Source organism: Anabrus simplex, chromosome 8, assembly GCF_040414725.1.
Source record: "Anabrus simplex isolate iqAnaSimp1 chromosome 8, ASM4041472v1, whole genome shotgun sequence".
NCBI classification, from domain to species: domain Eukaryota; kingdom Metazoa; phylum Arthropoda; class Insecta; order Orthoptera; family Tettigoniidae; genus Anabrus; species Anabrus simplex.
The window spans coordinates 23724796-23740452 of NC_090272.1; the positions used below are offsets into that span (position 1 = coordinate 23724796).

Sequence of the window (15657 nt, forward strand, 5' to 3'; positions counted from 1 at the left end):
CTCTAGCTGCCGCAGCTACTTCTCCGTGCGATGATTTCAGACACTTTTGAATGTCCTCAACAAAGATGTTGACGAATGAGAGTTCCAGCTAGGAAATTCCAGGTAACAACGGAAGAGGGTTCTGTGCAAAACCAAGGTTTGTAAGCTGCTATCTCAGTAACGTGGTGTCACAGAAGTGTGACACTAGCTTTGTTTCGTTCGTCTAACATAGATGAAAAAATTAACCGTCAATGAGTAATGCAGAGTTTAAGGTTTAATTTATAGCAATGTATAACTAGGACACCTTATTCGTAAGAAGTACAGAGATCGACGTGGGGCCTTCCGGCTTCCGTCAATGTTTACTCAAGCAACACATAAGAAAGTGTTGGCTTAATTGAAGTATAGGTCCTCTACCGTATGTATCAACTTTGGTTGTCACGTACGATGCCAGGAATATATTCTCTCCGTCCCTCAGCAATAGACATACTGTATAACGTGGAAAAATGTTTCCAAATTCTGCACACCAACATTCACAAAAGGCACTATCATGCAAGTTAACATTATATATGGGTCGAAATCAGAAGAAAAATCATATTATGCAATATTAAATGTTCAAATATTTGGTATTAAATCCAAAATCTTCAGAATATGCATTATGCTTTAATTTTCTCCTAAAAAGGCCAAAACATGCAAACATGCACGGAAAAAGAACGGTTATTTGGAATAGTTAAGCCATAAAACGAATATTTGTGAAGTTTGAGAAGTGTAACTAGCTTATTTAAAAATATGCATTTGCATGGAAATCCGGGCTCTACTTATAAACAAACAAGAAAGAAAGAAAGAAAGAAAGAAGTAAATAAATAGATAAATAGCAGATCAAAGAACATTTTCACCTTGACTTCTCGAAGATTCATTGCTTCATCCCATGAATAGTACTTCCTCTTCATCCTGAAAAATTAATGAAAGCCTTAATAATTCGAAGAAGACATGGACACACACACTGTACTGGACAGGAAGAGGGTCAACATGTATCTGGAAAGTATGGTACCGGAAAGAGAAGAAATAACAGTTAAATCAATAATAATTGAATCAAATAGCAGAATTTCTAAAGAACAATGAAAAATGTATTTTCATGGTTAACCTTAACAGTTCAATTAAACATGAAAATGTAAAACAAAACAAAAAAAAAGAACTATACATCAACTTCTATAGAGGTGAAGCTTCCACGGTGTGTAGAATTATTTATTTTATTTTCCGGGTTGAACCGTGTTGTTGTTGCTGTTGTCAGTACATCACGTACAGTTTGCTGACGTTTCGAATACATTACAGTATTCTTTGTCAAGGCAACTGAAATACCCCTACTCGATCCAAGGTAATCAGCCTCCCAGGCAGCAGTCACACTACAAGGGTGGTCCTGACCTGGCTGGCTATGGTACAAATGTTTCATTTAAAATAATTTCAAAAAGAACAGATCCATGTACTCTAGAAACATCCTAGGTTCGGATGGTGGGTGGACTCTAAATTTTCCGTATTTGTGAAACACCGCTGTACTTACAAAATGGATATATTTATAAACATATCAGGATTATTGTCTTTTTCCTCCAATTTTCAATCATTAAGGTTCTTTTGTGTCACCAGTCGCGTATGTTTGGAAGGACGTGGCGCGGCACTTTCACTCTCACTTTCTTCGATCCTCTTCACACTCAAGTAAACTTTACTGTTGCTATCACTACCCTCGAACTCGGATACATTTTTCCAAAATGTCATTATTGCCAAAATCGCCATCTAGAACACTGTCTACAAGCGCTTTCAAACTCTCGTCATTAGCAGATCTACTGCTTAATGAACACTGAATACCGATGAAATAAACTATTGTTCAACAACCCTAGTGTCACACAGAAATACATACAGCATTGTTTACCAACAGTACATGCCTCTTGTTCCTTACAGTGTCTAATATGAGAGCTTATATTGCAAAGGGAATCTAATATACGAAGATAAATCGGGCACTGCGTCATTGCGAGCTGAGCTCGTTATTTGATTCATGCGCCAAAACATTCCCCGAAACCACAGCTCATCAAATTACAGGAATGGGTTAATTACTCTCCATTTACATTCTTTTCAACCAACAGATAGGATAAGAACAGGAAGACACTTCTGTACAATATGCATTTTGAGTGCATGGTGAGGCGACTTTGCAGGATCCACTTTGCCGGTAGTGAATGGCCCCGCAGTAATGACTGGAAAATTTGTGGCAGCCAATAAAATATATAATGCCTGTGGGAGGAATCCTCTTCACATAATAAACTGCAAGCAATTTAGTAATAAACAAGCACATAACAGCAAATGCTCTTCACAAAAGTCACCCCGTCCATAAACAAGCTACTTACATTATTCAGAATGTGTTTAAATAGTTTAAAGATACAGGAAGCCAATCCCCAATAACAGGTATAGTTAAGCAACAGGAGTACCCAGAACAACAGTAAAAACCATCATTCCACAAGACATCTCACATTATGAAATACCAACAAAGAAATAGCAGAAAGGTTACAAAATCCACAAAAACGACAATTTTTATCAACATATAATCCAATCAATGGTAAATGTACTTTACCAGCAACAAATAGTACCCACAATAGATAGAATCCTTTCAGAAGTCAAACAGAACACAATAAATACAGACAATGAATTCCTAATCATAGAACAGCGCTATTCAATATATGAGGGCTACTTTTTTTCAGGATCCGATCGGTCGCGAAATTAAAACCACAGTGAGAATCCGATGAAGTGTTGCGCAGTGTCTCTAGTATGCCCGTCAACTGCATCACGTCGCACTTGTCAGTTCTGAACGCACAGAGAGCATGTAAACATGCCTAGAACAATAAAGTCTCCTGTCAAGTGTGAAGTGCATTCGATTTCTTCATGCTGAGGGCTGCAATGTAGCTGAAATTCATGAACAAATGAGTAATGTGTACGGTGAAACTTTCATGAGTGACAGCAAAGTGCGGCAATGGTGCAGCATCTTTGAAGCAGGATGTACAGATATTCATGATGCAGGCGGTTAGTGTATAAACGAGTGGATCAGGTCGAGAAAATCATCAGTTCACAATTTTTGCACTGAGTGATTCATTTTTCAACATTTCAAGGTCAGCTTTCGATACCATCGTGAGTGAGAGATTTCAGTACTGCAAACTCTGTGCGAGATGGACTCCTAAGATGCTGTCTCCCCTTCATAAAATACAGCGAATGGGCACCGCCTTAACCTTTCTCCAGCGCTATCATGCTGAAGGAGATTTTTTTTTAACAAAACTGTCACAGGAGACAAGACATGGGTCCATTTTGTAAATGAAGAAACAAGCGCAATCCAAACACTGGATGCATTCACACTCCCCGAGTAAACCAAAGAAGTGCAAGCAAACTTTCTCTATCAGAAAGTGTATGGCTACTGTGTTCTGGGACCAAAAGGGAGTTCTGTTGGTGGAATTCGTGGAACGAGGCATGACCATCGCTGCAGCCTAATACAATTGGACTCTTCAATATCTATGAAGGGCAATTCAGAACAAGTGACGAGGAATGTTATCATCAAGCGTTGTCCATCTTCATGACACTAGTCACACCCTGCAGCTGCAAAAAAGATGCTCCTGCAGCATTTTTGATGGGAAGTGTTTGGCTCCTCTGATATTCATATCTTTGCTCACAAGTTGAACACTAGACTTTTCATCTTCTTCTTCTTCTTTTTCTACTGCTTTTACCACACCTGTGGGGTCGTGGGTGCGAACTGTGTTGCACATGTGGATCTGGCCCTGTTTTACGGTCGGATGCCCTTCCTGACGCTAAACCTATATGGAGGGATGCAATCACTATTGCATGTTTCTGTGGTGGTTGATAGTGTAGTGTGTTGTCTAAATATGAAGAGGAAAGTGTTGGGACAAACACAAACAACCAGTCCCCGGGGCCAGAAGAATTAAAAAGAGGCGATTAAAATCCCCGACCTGGCCGGTAATCAAACCCGGTACCCTCTGAACCGAAGGCCTCAACGCTGACCATTCAGCCAATGAGTTGCACAAGTGTTGGGACTGGACTTTATCAGCCTAAAAAGATCAGTGTGAACTACGCATAAAATGCCATCTAGGTACTGTTTCATCCAAAGAGTACCCGGCTCACCAGAAGCGAAAGGAATCTTGACGGCTTCAGACACAGATAGATAAGGAAGAAGCTGTGAATAATGTATACACTGAAGATGTTCAAGCTCTTTTGTGTGCCCAAGAATAAATTCATCATCAGCTTATTACAAGACCAAGCTAAAGCTGCATAGCTATACTATATACAGTATGAAAGATGCAGAAGTTTAATGTTACTAATGGCACATGGGAAATGGGAATTTAGACAGTGAAATATTTTGTTCCATTCTCATTAAATTTTTGACAAATGAATTTGTAAACAGAAATGTGAGCAATAGTTATTTAGAAAGTAGATCACATACAGATAGATGTGGACTCTGTCCAAAGCTTGAGAGAAACTTGGGGAGGGGGAGATTGTTACATCCCTGATGACTATGTGAAAGCTACAAAGGAAGCTAGAATGAAACCAAAGCCTTACAATGTTGTGCATCTTAAATTCACTGATTTTTACTGCCTCTCGAATGGCTACCATAGCAGTATACGACCAGGATCGAAAAAGGGTGACCACTTGGCGACTGATGTTCGAGCTTTTGGATACTTTGCCATTGGGATATATCGAGTACAAGGCAACACTTGAAGATTGAAGACAACTGAGTGTTATGTCCAAAAAGAAAAAAAATGGGGCTTTTAAAAGTTAATGTCCTATGTACCAGTCTCCTCCTAAAATAAAAATAAAGAGATTTGAGGACTTATAGACATTGAAGACTACCACAACTTCTACAGCAACCTACCAGGTAGCTCATGAGTGTAACAATTCACAGTCTCCTTTTAAAATGAAGGACTGAACTGAAGCAGTGACAGAAGACTGAAAAACTGCAAGCATCAGCCTTGCTCCACTAAAATTATCATTCCTATAGAGATAAGGATAAACTGAAGATTGTTATTTTTCTTATAATATATTGTGAATTACTATATTCAACACTTAAAACAAAATTCTGTACTGTTATTGAAACTGTGGCATTTTATTTAAAATTTGTTTTGGTGATTTGTCCTATCTTTCACACACTTCTTCCCCTCCTTTTAATCACATTTACCTAATAATAATAATTCTAATTTTTAGAAAGGTAGAAAATTTAATTAATAAAGTAATTTATTAGCAACTATTTTAGTTTGCAAAATGTCATGTCATAAGTGAAACTCAGTGAATAAATGAAATATAAATCATTGTAAGTTCACAAAAATCAAAATCTTAGTTATCAGTTATAAAATGATAATACCTTTTGAAAGATGTGTTTTTGTGATAGTATTTTAAGTTTCAAAGTAAGTGAACAGAACCAAGAAAAAAAGTTTTTTTCCCTTTCCCGAAAAACTACAATTTTAACGTACAACACTTTGCACGAACACCACCATTATAATATCTTCGGTCTACAAAGATGGCTTTTTTAAATCACTATGATGTTGCAGCTAATATGAGAAATGGGGTTTCAGAACAAAGCTGCTAATCACCTTTCATAAGAGAGAGCTACTATAACCCCAAAATTGCAACTGCTCATGCGTGGCACTTGTCGCACTTCTTTCTCTCCTTTAAGCTTTGGTCCAAAATAATGTAACTGAACTAAGATACTGTACAGTCCTGGAAGTTGTCAGATGTGAAAATCAAAAACCCTAGTAAATCAGGACTGTCAACAGTGTAAGTTGGAAGGTTGGTAGTTCATAAGTGCATGGCTAAGTCCATGAAAGTGGTGTTGTGGTCAAGTGACAAACCTTTTGATGGCCACCTTCTCCCCGGTATCGACCCGCTGGCCCAACATGACAGAGCCATAGGTGCCGTCTCCCAGCTGGTTGAGGGTTATGTAGCGGTTCATCTTCATTTAGTCAGGGCACTAATTAGTGCCTTCTAAAAGCTTCAGACAGGTAACATCTGTAAATAAACAGGGTGATTCATCTCATTATATGATAAGTATCGAAATTAGCATAAACTGGATTGTCCAAACATGTACATGGTTAAAGTGTTTCTAATTGCAACAGTTTTGTATTTATTTACCTCAGAGTTATAGCACTCAAAAACATTCTTAAATTGAAATATAGGGTTCTGTTTGTAACAGATTAAATGGACTCGCTGTCTGGTTAACAATTCAGTTTGAATCACTCATTTATCATTATATTTACGGCTGCTATGAGGTGTTGTAACTTCAGGGGCAGGTACAGCTCGCTCTGCACAAGAGCTGCATACACATGTGTAGACTCCATCCCACTCCTCCTTTGAGGTCGGGAAGGAAAGACACAACATTTAGGACGGGGCTCTTACACTTAATGGTAGCGGTACCAAGTGTGAAATTTCACACTTATCATCATCATCATCATCATCATCATCGTCGTCGTCGTCGTCATCATCGTACAGTTCCAGTTTTCTGGGTACTGTTAATGAAACTCTTCCACTTTCAATACTGGTATGAAATAGCTGTTAAACATCATGTGTTTGGCCTGTTTTGGAATCATGTCATCCCATAAAAGTGTTCTTACTTGGTAGAATTCTGATCCCTTTTGCACTCTGTTTGTAATTTCCTTTCTGGCCAAATTATCACTGGAGATTACACTTCCAAAGTAAGGAAAACTATCCACACACTCTAGTTGGTGGTCTCCTACTTTTACACTTGCTGGACGTCCTTCTCTGCTGACTGCCATCACCACTATATTTGTCTCGCTGATGTTGAGGTTATATTCCTGAAACTTGGATTTCCATATGTTGAGTCTGGTCTGTACTTCCTCTTCTGTTTCTCCCCAAATCATGATATCATCAGCAAAGGCCACTTCATTCAGTTCACCTAACTTTTCGTTGACGTTCTTCATTATATTGTTCATAACAGTGATGAACAGTAGTGGCAACAGTGCACTTCCTTGTTGAAATCCACTCTTGGTCTCAAACCATGATGATTGACCTTCCCTAATTTGTACACAGCTAGTACAGTCTTCACTTTACAAAGGTGAAAAATGAGAGTATCCTCCTAATTCAATACAATAAATATTCCGTCATTAGACGGAGTAAATAAATTCAAACATGTTTCGGCTCGTTTGAGCCATCTTCAGTGAAAAATGAGGAGAGATTTGAAATAATTTACATAATATAAGTTGAAAAAATGCTAAAAAACATAATGAAGGAGCAAATGAAAAAACAAACAAAAGAGAGCCTAGACGGAAACAAAATTAGCACAAATATACAATATTTACATCAATATGCGGAGCAAAAAACAACTCACTGCGACAAAATTCAGTGAAAAGGTGTTAATTTAAAATAATAATTGAAACTAAAAACTGTGTTAACCTAAGAAAACAAAGGAATGAAAAAACAAATGATGCAGACGGAAATGAACAATAGTAGCACATGGTGAGGTTGTGGACCTCATAGTTTACTAAATATTGTTTAGTAACAACAATAAAACAGGTTGAAATCACTGTCGAAAATCATCCTTGTAGAAACCCATCACTTTAAATTGGCCAGGAGGAGAGCGGGAGCAAACATTTTTGAGAAACCAAGCCTGATATGACGTGCAGGCGAAAAGCCTGTGACAAGGAAAAAACACCAATGAAATTTAAAGCTTTAGAAACAACAGTATTCTCAAAATCTTCTCAATCTAGCGGTCCCTTTCTTGATTATTTTTTCATAATGTTGGCTGGTGTCTTGCCTTATTATAAAGGGTCGGAAGGGCCACGATATAAAATTGAGAAGCTGTGTTAGGCAGAAGACAGATGCATAGTAAACTGTAAGTGATCTAGCGGAAACCGTCAATGAAGCTCTAATCTGCAATGGAAAAATGAGGTTGTGTGAGAAACGTGGGGTGATAAGTAAAAAGTGTAGAATGGGTGTGAAGAAAGCTTAAACTTACGGTGTTTAGCAGGTGGTTGTCCTCTCAAATGGCCTGGCCTCTCAAAATAACGGTCTCGTTCGCGTGATCGAGTCTATTGTTGGTTCGACTGTGTTTGCTAGGATGGAAGGGGTGGTCCAGGGCTGGTGTGAGGAGGGGGGAGTGGTGGTGAGTTGGAGAGATGGAGGTGGGGTTTGTTTGTGTTATGGAAATTCCGACAAATATATGGAATGAATGTTTCAAGTAGAATGTTCTTTTTCTCACTGACTTCATTTAAATTGTGAGAGGGGTTCATAATCTGATCTAAATCGATGTGGATGCTCTCGAGAACGTTGAGCAAGGTGCCTTTTTGCTCGTAACGCAAGATCTTGAGGTCTTTATCTAACACAGCTTCTCAATTTTATATCGTGGCCCTTCCGACCCTTTATAATAAGGCAAGACACCAGCCAACATTATGAAAAAATAATCAAGAAAGGGACCGCTAGATTGAGAAGATTTTGAGAATACTGTTGTTTCTAAAGCTTTAAATTTCATTGGTGTTTTTTCCTTGTCACAGGCTTTTCGCCTGCACGTCATAACAGGCTTGGTTTCTCAAAAATGTTTGCTCCCGCTCCCCTCCTGACCAATTTAAAGTGATGGGTTTCTACAAGGATGATTTTCGACAGTGATTTCAACCTGTTTTGTTATTGTTACTAAACAATATTTAGTAAACTATGAGGTCCACAACCTCACCATGTGCTACTATTGTTCATTTCCGTCTGCATCATTTGTTTTTTCATTCCTTTGTTTTCTTAGGTTAACACAGTTTTTAGTTTCAATTATTATTTTAAATTAACACCTTTTCACTCAATTTTGTCGCAGTGAGTTGTTTTTTGCTCTGCATATTGATGTAAATATTGTATATTTATGCTAATTTTGTTTCCGTCTAGGCTCTCTTTTGTTTGTTTTTTCATTTGCTCCTTCATTATGTTTTTTAGCATTTTTTCAACTTATATTATGTAAATTATTTCAAATCTCCCCTCATTTTTCACTGAAGATGGCTCAAACGAGCCGAAACATGTTTGAATTTGTTTACTGCGTCTAATGACGGAATATTTATTGTATTGAATTAGGAGGATACTCTCATTTTTCACCTTTGTAAAGTGAAAACCGTCAATACGGAATGATTCTAATATCTTGTAATAGTACAGTCTTTGTACAACATCTGAATTTTTCTTACCAGTCCTTCAGGCACATTTCTTTTCCTCAGGCACTCCCAGATCTTATCTCCTATAACACTATCATAGGCCTTTTCTACATCCAGAAATACAATGACCAGGTTCTTGCCTTTCTCCCAATACTTTTTCATCAGCATGCACGTGCTAAAAATTAAATCCATTGTTGATCTGTTACTTCTGAATCCATATTGCTCCTTCTCTAACTGTGGTTCAATGATGGTTCTCCTTTCTGTGATCTTCCCTAGAATTTTTAGCCCATGAGACAGCAGTTATTCCTCTATAGTTAGTGAGTTTCCGTCTGCTGCCTTTCTAAAACAGGGGAATTATAATGCCTTTGCTCCAATCTGAAGGTATTTTATCTGTCCATATGGCATTTAGTACTCTGTGCAACTATTGTATATCCTGGATGCCTGCTGCCTTTATCATATCTGCATTCACTACATCCGCACCTGAAGATTTTCCTTTAGGCATAGATTTTAAGGCTGTCGCAGTTTCTGTGCAGGTGATAGGAGGTTCCTCTTGTAGGCTTAGATTTCCGGTTGTGTATTTTGTCATGTCTCCGACATGGCGCACTCCACCATCAACGTACGGAAGGGCAAACGGTTCAAACAAGAGTCGAACCACAACCTCTCAGTGCGAAAGAACATGAGAAAAAAGGGTAATAGATTTAAGAAAAGGGAAATACAATCACAAGACCTAAGACAGCGTTATAGTGAAATACCTAATCAGTAAAAGTGAAAGTGTCTAGTGTTCGATGTGATAAACAAAAGTATGTGAGAATAATTTAACACATATATGAAAAACCATAAAGGCAATGCAGTTCATGAAAACTTGGGACAAGCCGGGGCATGGCAAAATATTAGGACACATCACAGGATGTTTGTGCCAGCCTTATCACTGGTACGAAAATATTGTGGCTCTAGTAAAGTATCTTTCAGAGCCTCTTGAAAGAATTTATTGCAGTTGTTCATAGGGAAGAACTACAGAGGACTACTAAGTCCTGGTAGCCACAAGATTAGTCTGACAGTAACCCTAGGGTTTCGTATGGGCAGGTGAAGGCAGCCTACTACAGGGAAGAGTAACGTAACACAGGAAGGTGAACCGAAAGACAGACTTAGAGTTTAAAGGAACTGCATTCCCTTGACGGTTAGCAAGGTGTGAAGTGCTAAAATGCTCGAATGCCAGTGCGGACAAGAGGACGAGGGGAATGAAGAAAGAAGACACCGCAAGGAAAACATTCCTCTCGGAAGATAAGTATTCAATGAAACAGACATTTTAAGGTACAAAGGGAACCAAGGACTTCTTAAGTAGCTTTGCAGTATTGTAAGGTTAGGAAGTTTCCTTATTGAGAAGAGAGAGTACATTTATACCTAAGTGTGTAAATTTCTGTATATTTGTATACTGTATAAAACTTCTTGGCAATTCTAATATAACTTAGCTCGGCAGAAGGCCATCTGACTGGTGTCATTGTTGTTTAATATAGTTGCGTTCCCAACCCAAAGTCCTCAGCCTGTCTTATCCTTAGGACACAACAATTTTGTTCTTAAACCGGTCTATTCAGTAGGTGGTCAGGGCTTCTCTCGTGTCATTTTATGTCCTAACCAGATTTCCATTTTCATCTTCAAGTACCTTTATGGTATTCATTGATTTCCTTTTACCTCTGATAACACTATACTGTAACAGTAAATGTGGTACTTCGGTAGAGATGAAACGCAGGGCGTGTACCATTCGTTGAAGTGCATACAGAGGGAGAGGGTTTGTTTAAATAAATCTTAAAATTTTTTTTCCAGAGTTTATTAAGAAATTGAAAGTAATGTCACCTCTGTACAGCGGATACAGTAGAAAATGTTCCTCGTCCTATGGCTGGCGATGTCCTTGGATTCCGGCAGCTCCATTTTCCATATCAGCGAACCACCATTCGCCCCCGATGGAAGTTCTAGAAAATCCATTCGATGTCTTGAAGATCCATGCGACGTTAATGAATGGCGTTGAGGTAGTCCTTGTTAATGGTGAACATGAATGAACATCGTTAAGCCCTGGGGCAAGTTAATGTAAAGGCTGCTTCTGCACAGATGAGAGGAACGTTTATAAATGGTTTTAACAAAGTTCAAACACAAAATGTATCTTTATCACACGGTGAAATGTCACTCAATTTTGTCCCGTGTTATGTGAAAGAATGCCACTAGACTCGAATAAGCATGTAAGTTAATACTCATAAAATAAAAGTCCACTCGAAACTTATCATCGAGTTTAACAGAGTCACTTAAAGTTTGTGGCACTTGGTACAACGTAAGGTAATGCCGCATGACTTAGTTCTTTGAAGCACTGTTCAACATAATTCATTAGAAATAAAGATGTTCCACTCGTGAATTAGAACTCATTCACGTATTGAAAATAACATGAAATCAAAAGACAAAATTAATCGAATATTGACAGTCCTTGGTTCGACTGTTCGTAAACGAATGTTCGCAGAATTGAAATGTGCTGTTTATTAGAATTGAAATGCACTGTTCACACATGCACAGTTCACAGTTCATGACCTAAAATATTGACACAGTTCATGGAATGGTAAATTAAATTTGGATTCAAACACAGTCTTATAACTCGAAGTATTTAGTACTCGGTAAGGAGCAATCAGTTCTAAGTCCTGTCCATAACATAAAACTTCAATTTCGAGCACTCGAAAACGTTTGCGAGTCTTAGACACTCGTATAGAGTAACAGTCAATAGATAATGTCCAGACGATACACAATTCATCTTACGTCCTATCGGAGTAAAAAGTTGTCAGAGTATAAAGAAATCTGCATAAGTCCATATTCAACACGATTAGGTTAAAGTCCACGGACTTGAAACTTAATAGCGGCTTCACGCTCGATCACGGTGCCCGCAAACCGACTGTGCGAACACTACAGTCTAGCGTGCACATAGATACTACGGCCACACACTGGCATCACACTCTGGCAACATGCTGTAACACACTGCAGCGCACTGCAGCACACTGTAACATGCTGGAACACACACTGGTCTGCTGAGCGAAGCAGTACGTATTTATATCTGATCCGGGCCTCCACCCCTTGTTCCATAACTTTATCGTCCCAAGTCAGATTCACGTGAAATTCGGCAGGAACGTAGCTAAGGGATCAAGTTATATGGTGATGTTGTTCAATTTGTTCAATTATTATCGTGGGAAAAGTTATTACCCGTCGAAACTCGAAGAACATTCTACATCAGTCTAGGCTCTGTAGTGCGGCAAGGCATGCTGTGACATCACCCGCTCACAACGTCACACGCGCACAGCTGTTGCTCGCCGTCCAGTCAGTCCTTCGTAAGCGGCCCGGAAGTAACACGTAAGTTTTAAAATTTCTATGACGGGGACTTAGTTTGTACCGCCGTTACCGGTACAATACAGTAGTTTCTTATTGCCTCTGCTGTCTTCCTCCAGTTTCTGAGTGAATATGTTCCACACCTTTTCTTCTGTAACTGTTCTTTTAACATCCAGTTTCTTGTTTCGGTGCAATTGTTCAAAGTTTCTGATCTTTACCTCGTCTCTAGTAAGATCCAGTTTATTTTTCTCCCGATCCCTTTCTTTCCTCAAGAGATTTCTTTCCCTGATTGCTGCTCTCACCCCTTCATTTCACTATGGTGTTTCCTTATCCCCTGTTTTCATACTTGTCTTTCCACAAACTTCATTGCTTCCTTAACCAATGTGTCCCTTAGTCTGGTCCATTCTGCCTCTCCATTTTTTCCTTTCATCTCTTGGTAACAGGGTTTTTATCCGGTTCTGATACTCAATTCTCTTATCTGTTTTCTGGAGTTCCCATACTTTGATTTTTGGCCTTTTCCTGTTCTGTATTTTTGGCACATAGAAGTTTCTCAGGTCCGCTACTAATAGACAGTGGTCACTGTCACGGCTCTCGCTGGGTATTACTCTGACATCTGTTACCATTCTGCTGCTTTCTTCATCTGAGATGACATAATCAATTACAGTCTTTTGTAGTCCAACCCAACTGTATCGTATTATCTTATGACTCTGTCTCTTCTTGAACCAACTATTTTTCACCACCAACCCATTCCTCATACAGAAGTCAAGGAGATATTCACCTTCTATATTACTACCACCATATCCATGAGGTCCCATTACGTTCTCATATCCTGTTCTATCTGTCCCAATGTCTGCATTAAGATCTCCTCTCTCTTTACTAATAACTTTTTCCAAACTGGTTCCTCTTGACAACATCCAGTTTGAGGTGCATACACCTGTACCAAAGTTAATTTTTCTTTCCCTAAATGCACAGTCACCTTTATTATTCTCTCACTAAAATAATGAATGTCGGCGACTCCTTCTAGATCTTTACCATGATGAAACCAACACCATTCCTCATCTCTTTGTCATTTCCATGCCAATACAGTGTATACTGTTTTCTTAATTTCTTCATTCCTTTCCCTCTCCATTTGGTTTCACTCAGCCCCAGTATCATTAATTTCCTCCTTTCCATGAGGTTCACTAGTTCTTCACATTTTCTTGTGAGACGGAGTAAGTCCCAATGTGTGTTAGTCTCCTCTGGGATTTTGGCATTTTTTCAACACCCTGTCTATCATCAGGCCATAAACCATCATCCCTGACATGAGTCTGCTCATGCTGGTGTCTTAATTTAGTTGATGAATGTGTTCCGAGGCTCTTATGCATTTTGAAAGCAACTACAAATAAGCTCTTTTACTGGCTTGCTAGGCCTAACGTAATAGAGTATTTTCTTTCGGGGTTTACTCCCTTAGCCTTTGAGGATCCCTCCTCATCCCACAAGGCAGTGGGTTCCATCTGTACTACCCCCAGAGGAAGGCGTTGCCTCCTCTGCCAACTCCACCGTTCCGAATCATATTCTCCGTTTTTGCTGCCGTTGAGATCTTCACTCGTTACCCTGAGCTGGAACCCTTTAACAGATGTTACACACCGGGCCAGTGTGCTCTGGGACTCACATAGGCAGGGGCGCCACTCCCTGGGCAAGGCTGTCCCTACCTATTTCACACTTGTGTATTCATAAACTAATGATGATAATAATAATGTTATTTACTTTACGTCCCACTAACTACTTCTACAGTTTTCAGAGATGCTGAGTGCCAGAATTTAGTCCTGTAGGAGTTCTTTTATGTACCAGTAAATCTACCGACATGAGGCTGACGTATTTGAGCACCTTCAAATACCACCGGACTGAGCCACAATCAAATCTGCTAAGTTAGGGTCAGAAGGCCAGCCCCTCAACCGTCTGAGCCACTCACATTGGCATTTCATAAACTAATAGGACTAGAAACCTCATTCAATTTTTAGTATATCTCTTTAGAAAGGTAGTTTCTAATGAAGTAAAAATAAAATATGGCAGGTATCCCACCAGTGTTGCCAACAGTGGAATAGGATTACCCACTAAACGGCTGCTTAAAAACCACCAGAAACCACTAGGCCCCACCGTCCTTCCCCCTCTTCAGCTTTGTTTAGTTAGGAAAATACTGTATCAACACGTAAATTAAGTTTAGTTCAAAGGTTAAAAGCATTCAAAATATAGTCCAAGATGAACTATGTTCACAGTCCCTACTTCGTTTGCTAGCCCATATGGATGCAATGATTGTTTCTGCTCAAGTCCTGCCCGAATCGATAAAAGCAAATGTATCACTTAAGAGTCTCCTTTAGCTTTAATAATGTTCTCTGCGAAACATAAAGAATTTCACCTTATTTTCTTGACCGGCATAAGCCCAAAAACCTATATCATGTCTATAAGTACAGGCCATGAAAGCACCAACGGCAACATTAAATTTGAACTGTTACATTATTAACTCTCTATATCATAATATATGCATAAAACTAGATTCGGGAAACCATGAAAATATTCACTGACATGAGCATGAAAAGGACTAGATTTCCCACTGCCCACCATAAGTTGAAATTTGCCCACTGACAAAGAGTTTTTAAAAAACTAGATTTAGTGGGAAACCCACCATGTTGGCACTGCCCTTGTGATGAGACTGGAAGGTCTGGGATTGATGTGCAGATTGTCCTTGTCTGCTCTTTTCACAATGACCTGTCATTTTTGTTACTCCTATCTTTCTGTACACGACTTGATTGACACCTGTTTGCTCCTTTCCATTACTTATACAAAGAGGTTAGTGAAACTCTTTAGAAACATTAGAAACAGAGGTACCAACTTCTTCTTGTAGTGCCTTCTCCATTACTGAAGGTTGGCCACAATCACAGTGAGGTCTGTCCTCATCAGTCTACTAGAATCTAGTCCTGTCCAATCCCATCAGTCCCCCAGCCAAGACCGCGACCCCTATGTCCATCAGTTTTACCCTGCATGATCAATTTAAGTAGGTTATACTTTTCATTCCTCGTAATAGGCCCAAGATAGGATGACTTGCTTTTCTTAACTATAAAAATTAACAATCGTTTCCTCCTCAAGCATTTGAGTACGGCAGCACTGGAAACGTGGT

General features: G+C 39.1%; 1 protein-coding gene across 6 annotated transcripts in view; it reads right to left on the minus strand.

The window, feature by feature from the left end:
* The window catches only part of LOC136879228 (serine/threonine-protein kinase dyf-5), a 243609-nt gene that overhangs the window by 187693 nt on the left and 40259 nt on the right, over positions 1-15657 (minus strand). For 5 of the 6 annotated variants that reach the window (XM_068228783.1, XM_067153032.2, XM_068228780.1 and 2 more), the window contains exons 2-3: positions 5865-6021; positions 873-927 (exon numbers count right to left, since the gene is read on the minus strand). In XM_068228783.1, the coding sequence (XP_068084884.1) occupies positions 873-927; positions 5865-5971 (162 nt within the window). In that variant the 5' untranslated portion in view covers positions 5972-6021. Of the gene's footprint in view, positions 1-872; positions 928-5864; positions 6022-11000; positions 11252-15657 lie in introns of those variants that run through there. The other variant, XM_068228784.1, reaches the window with a different exon arrangement.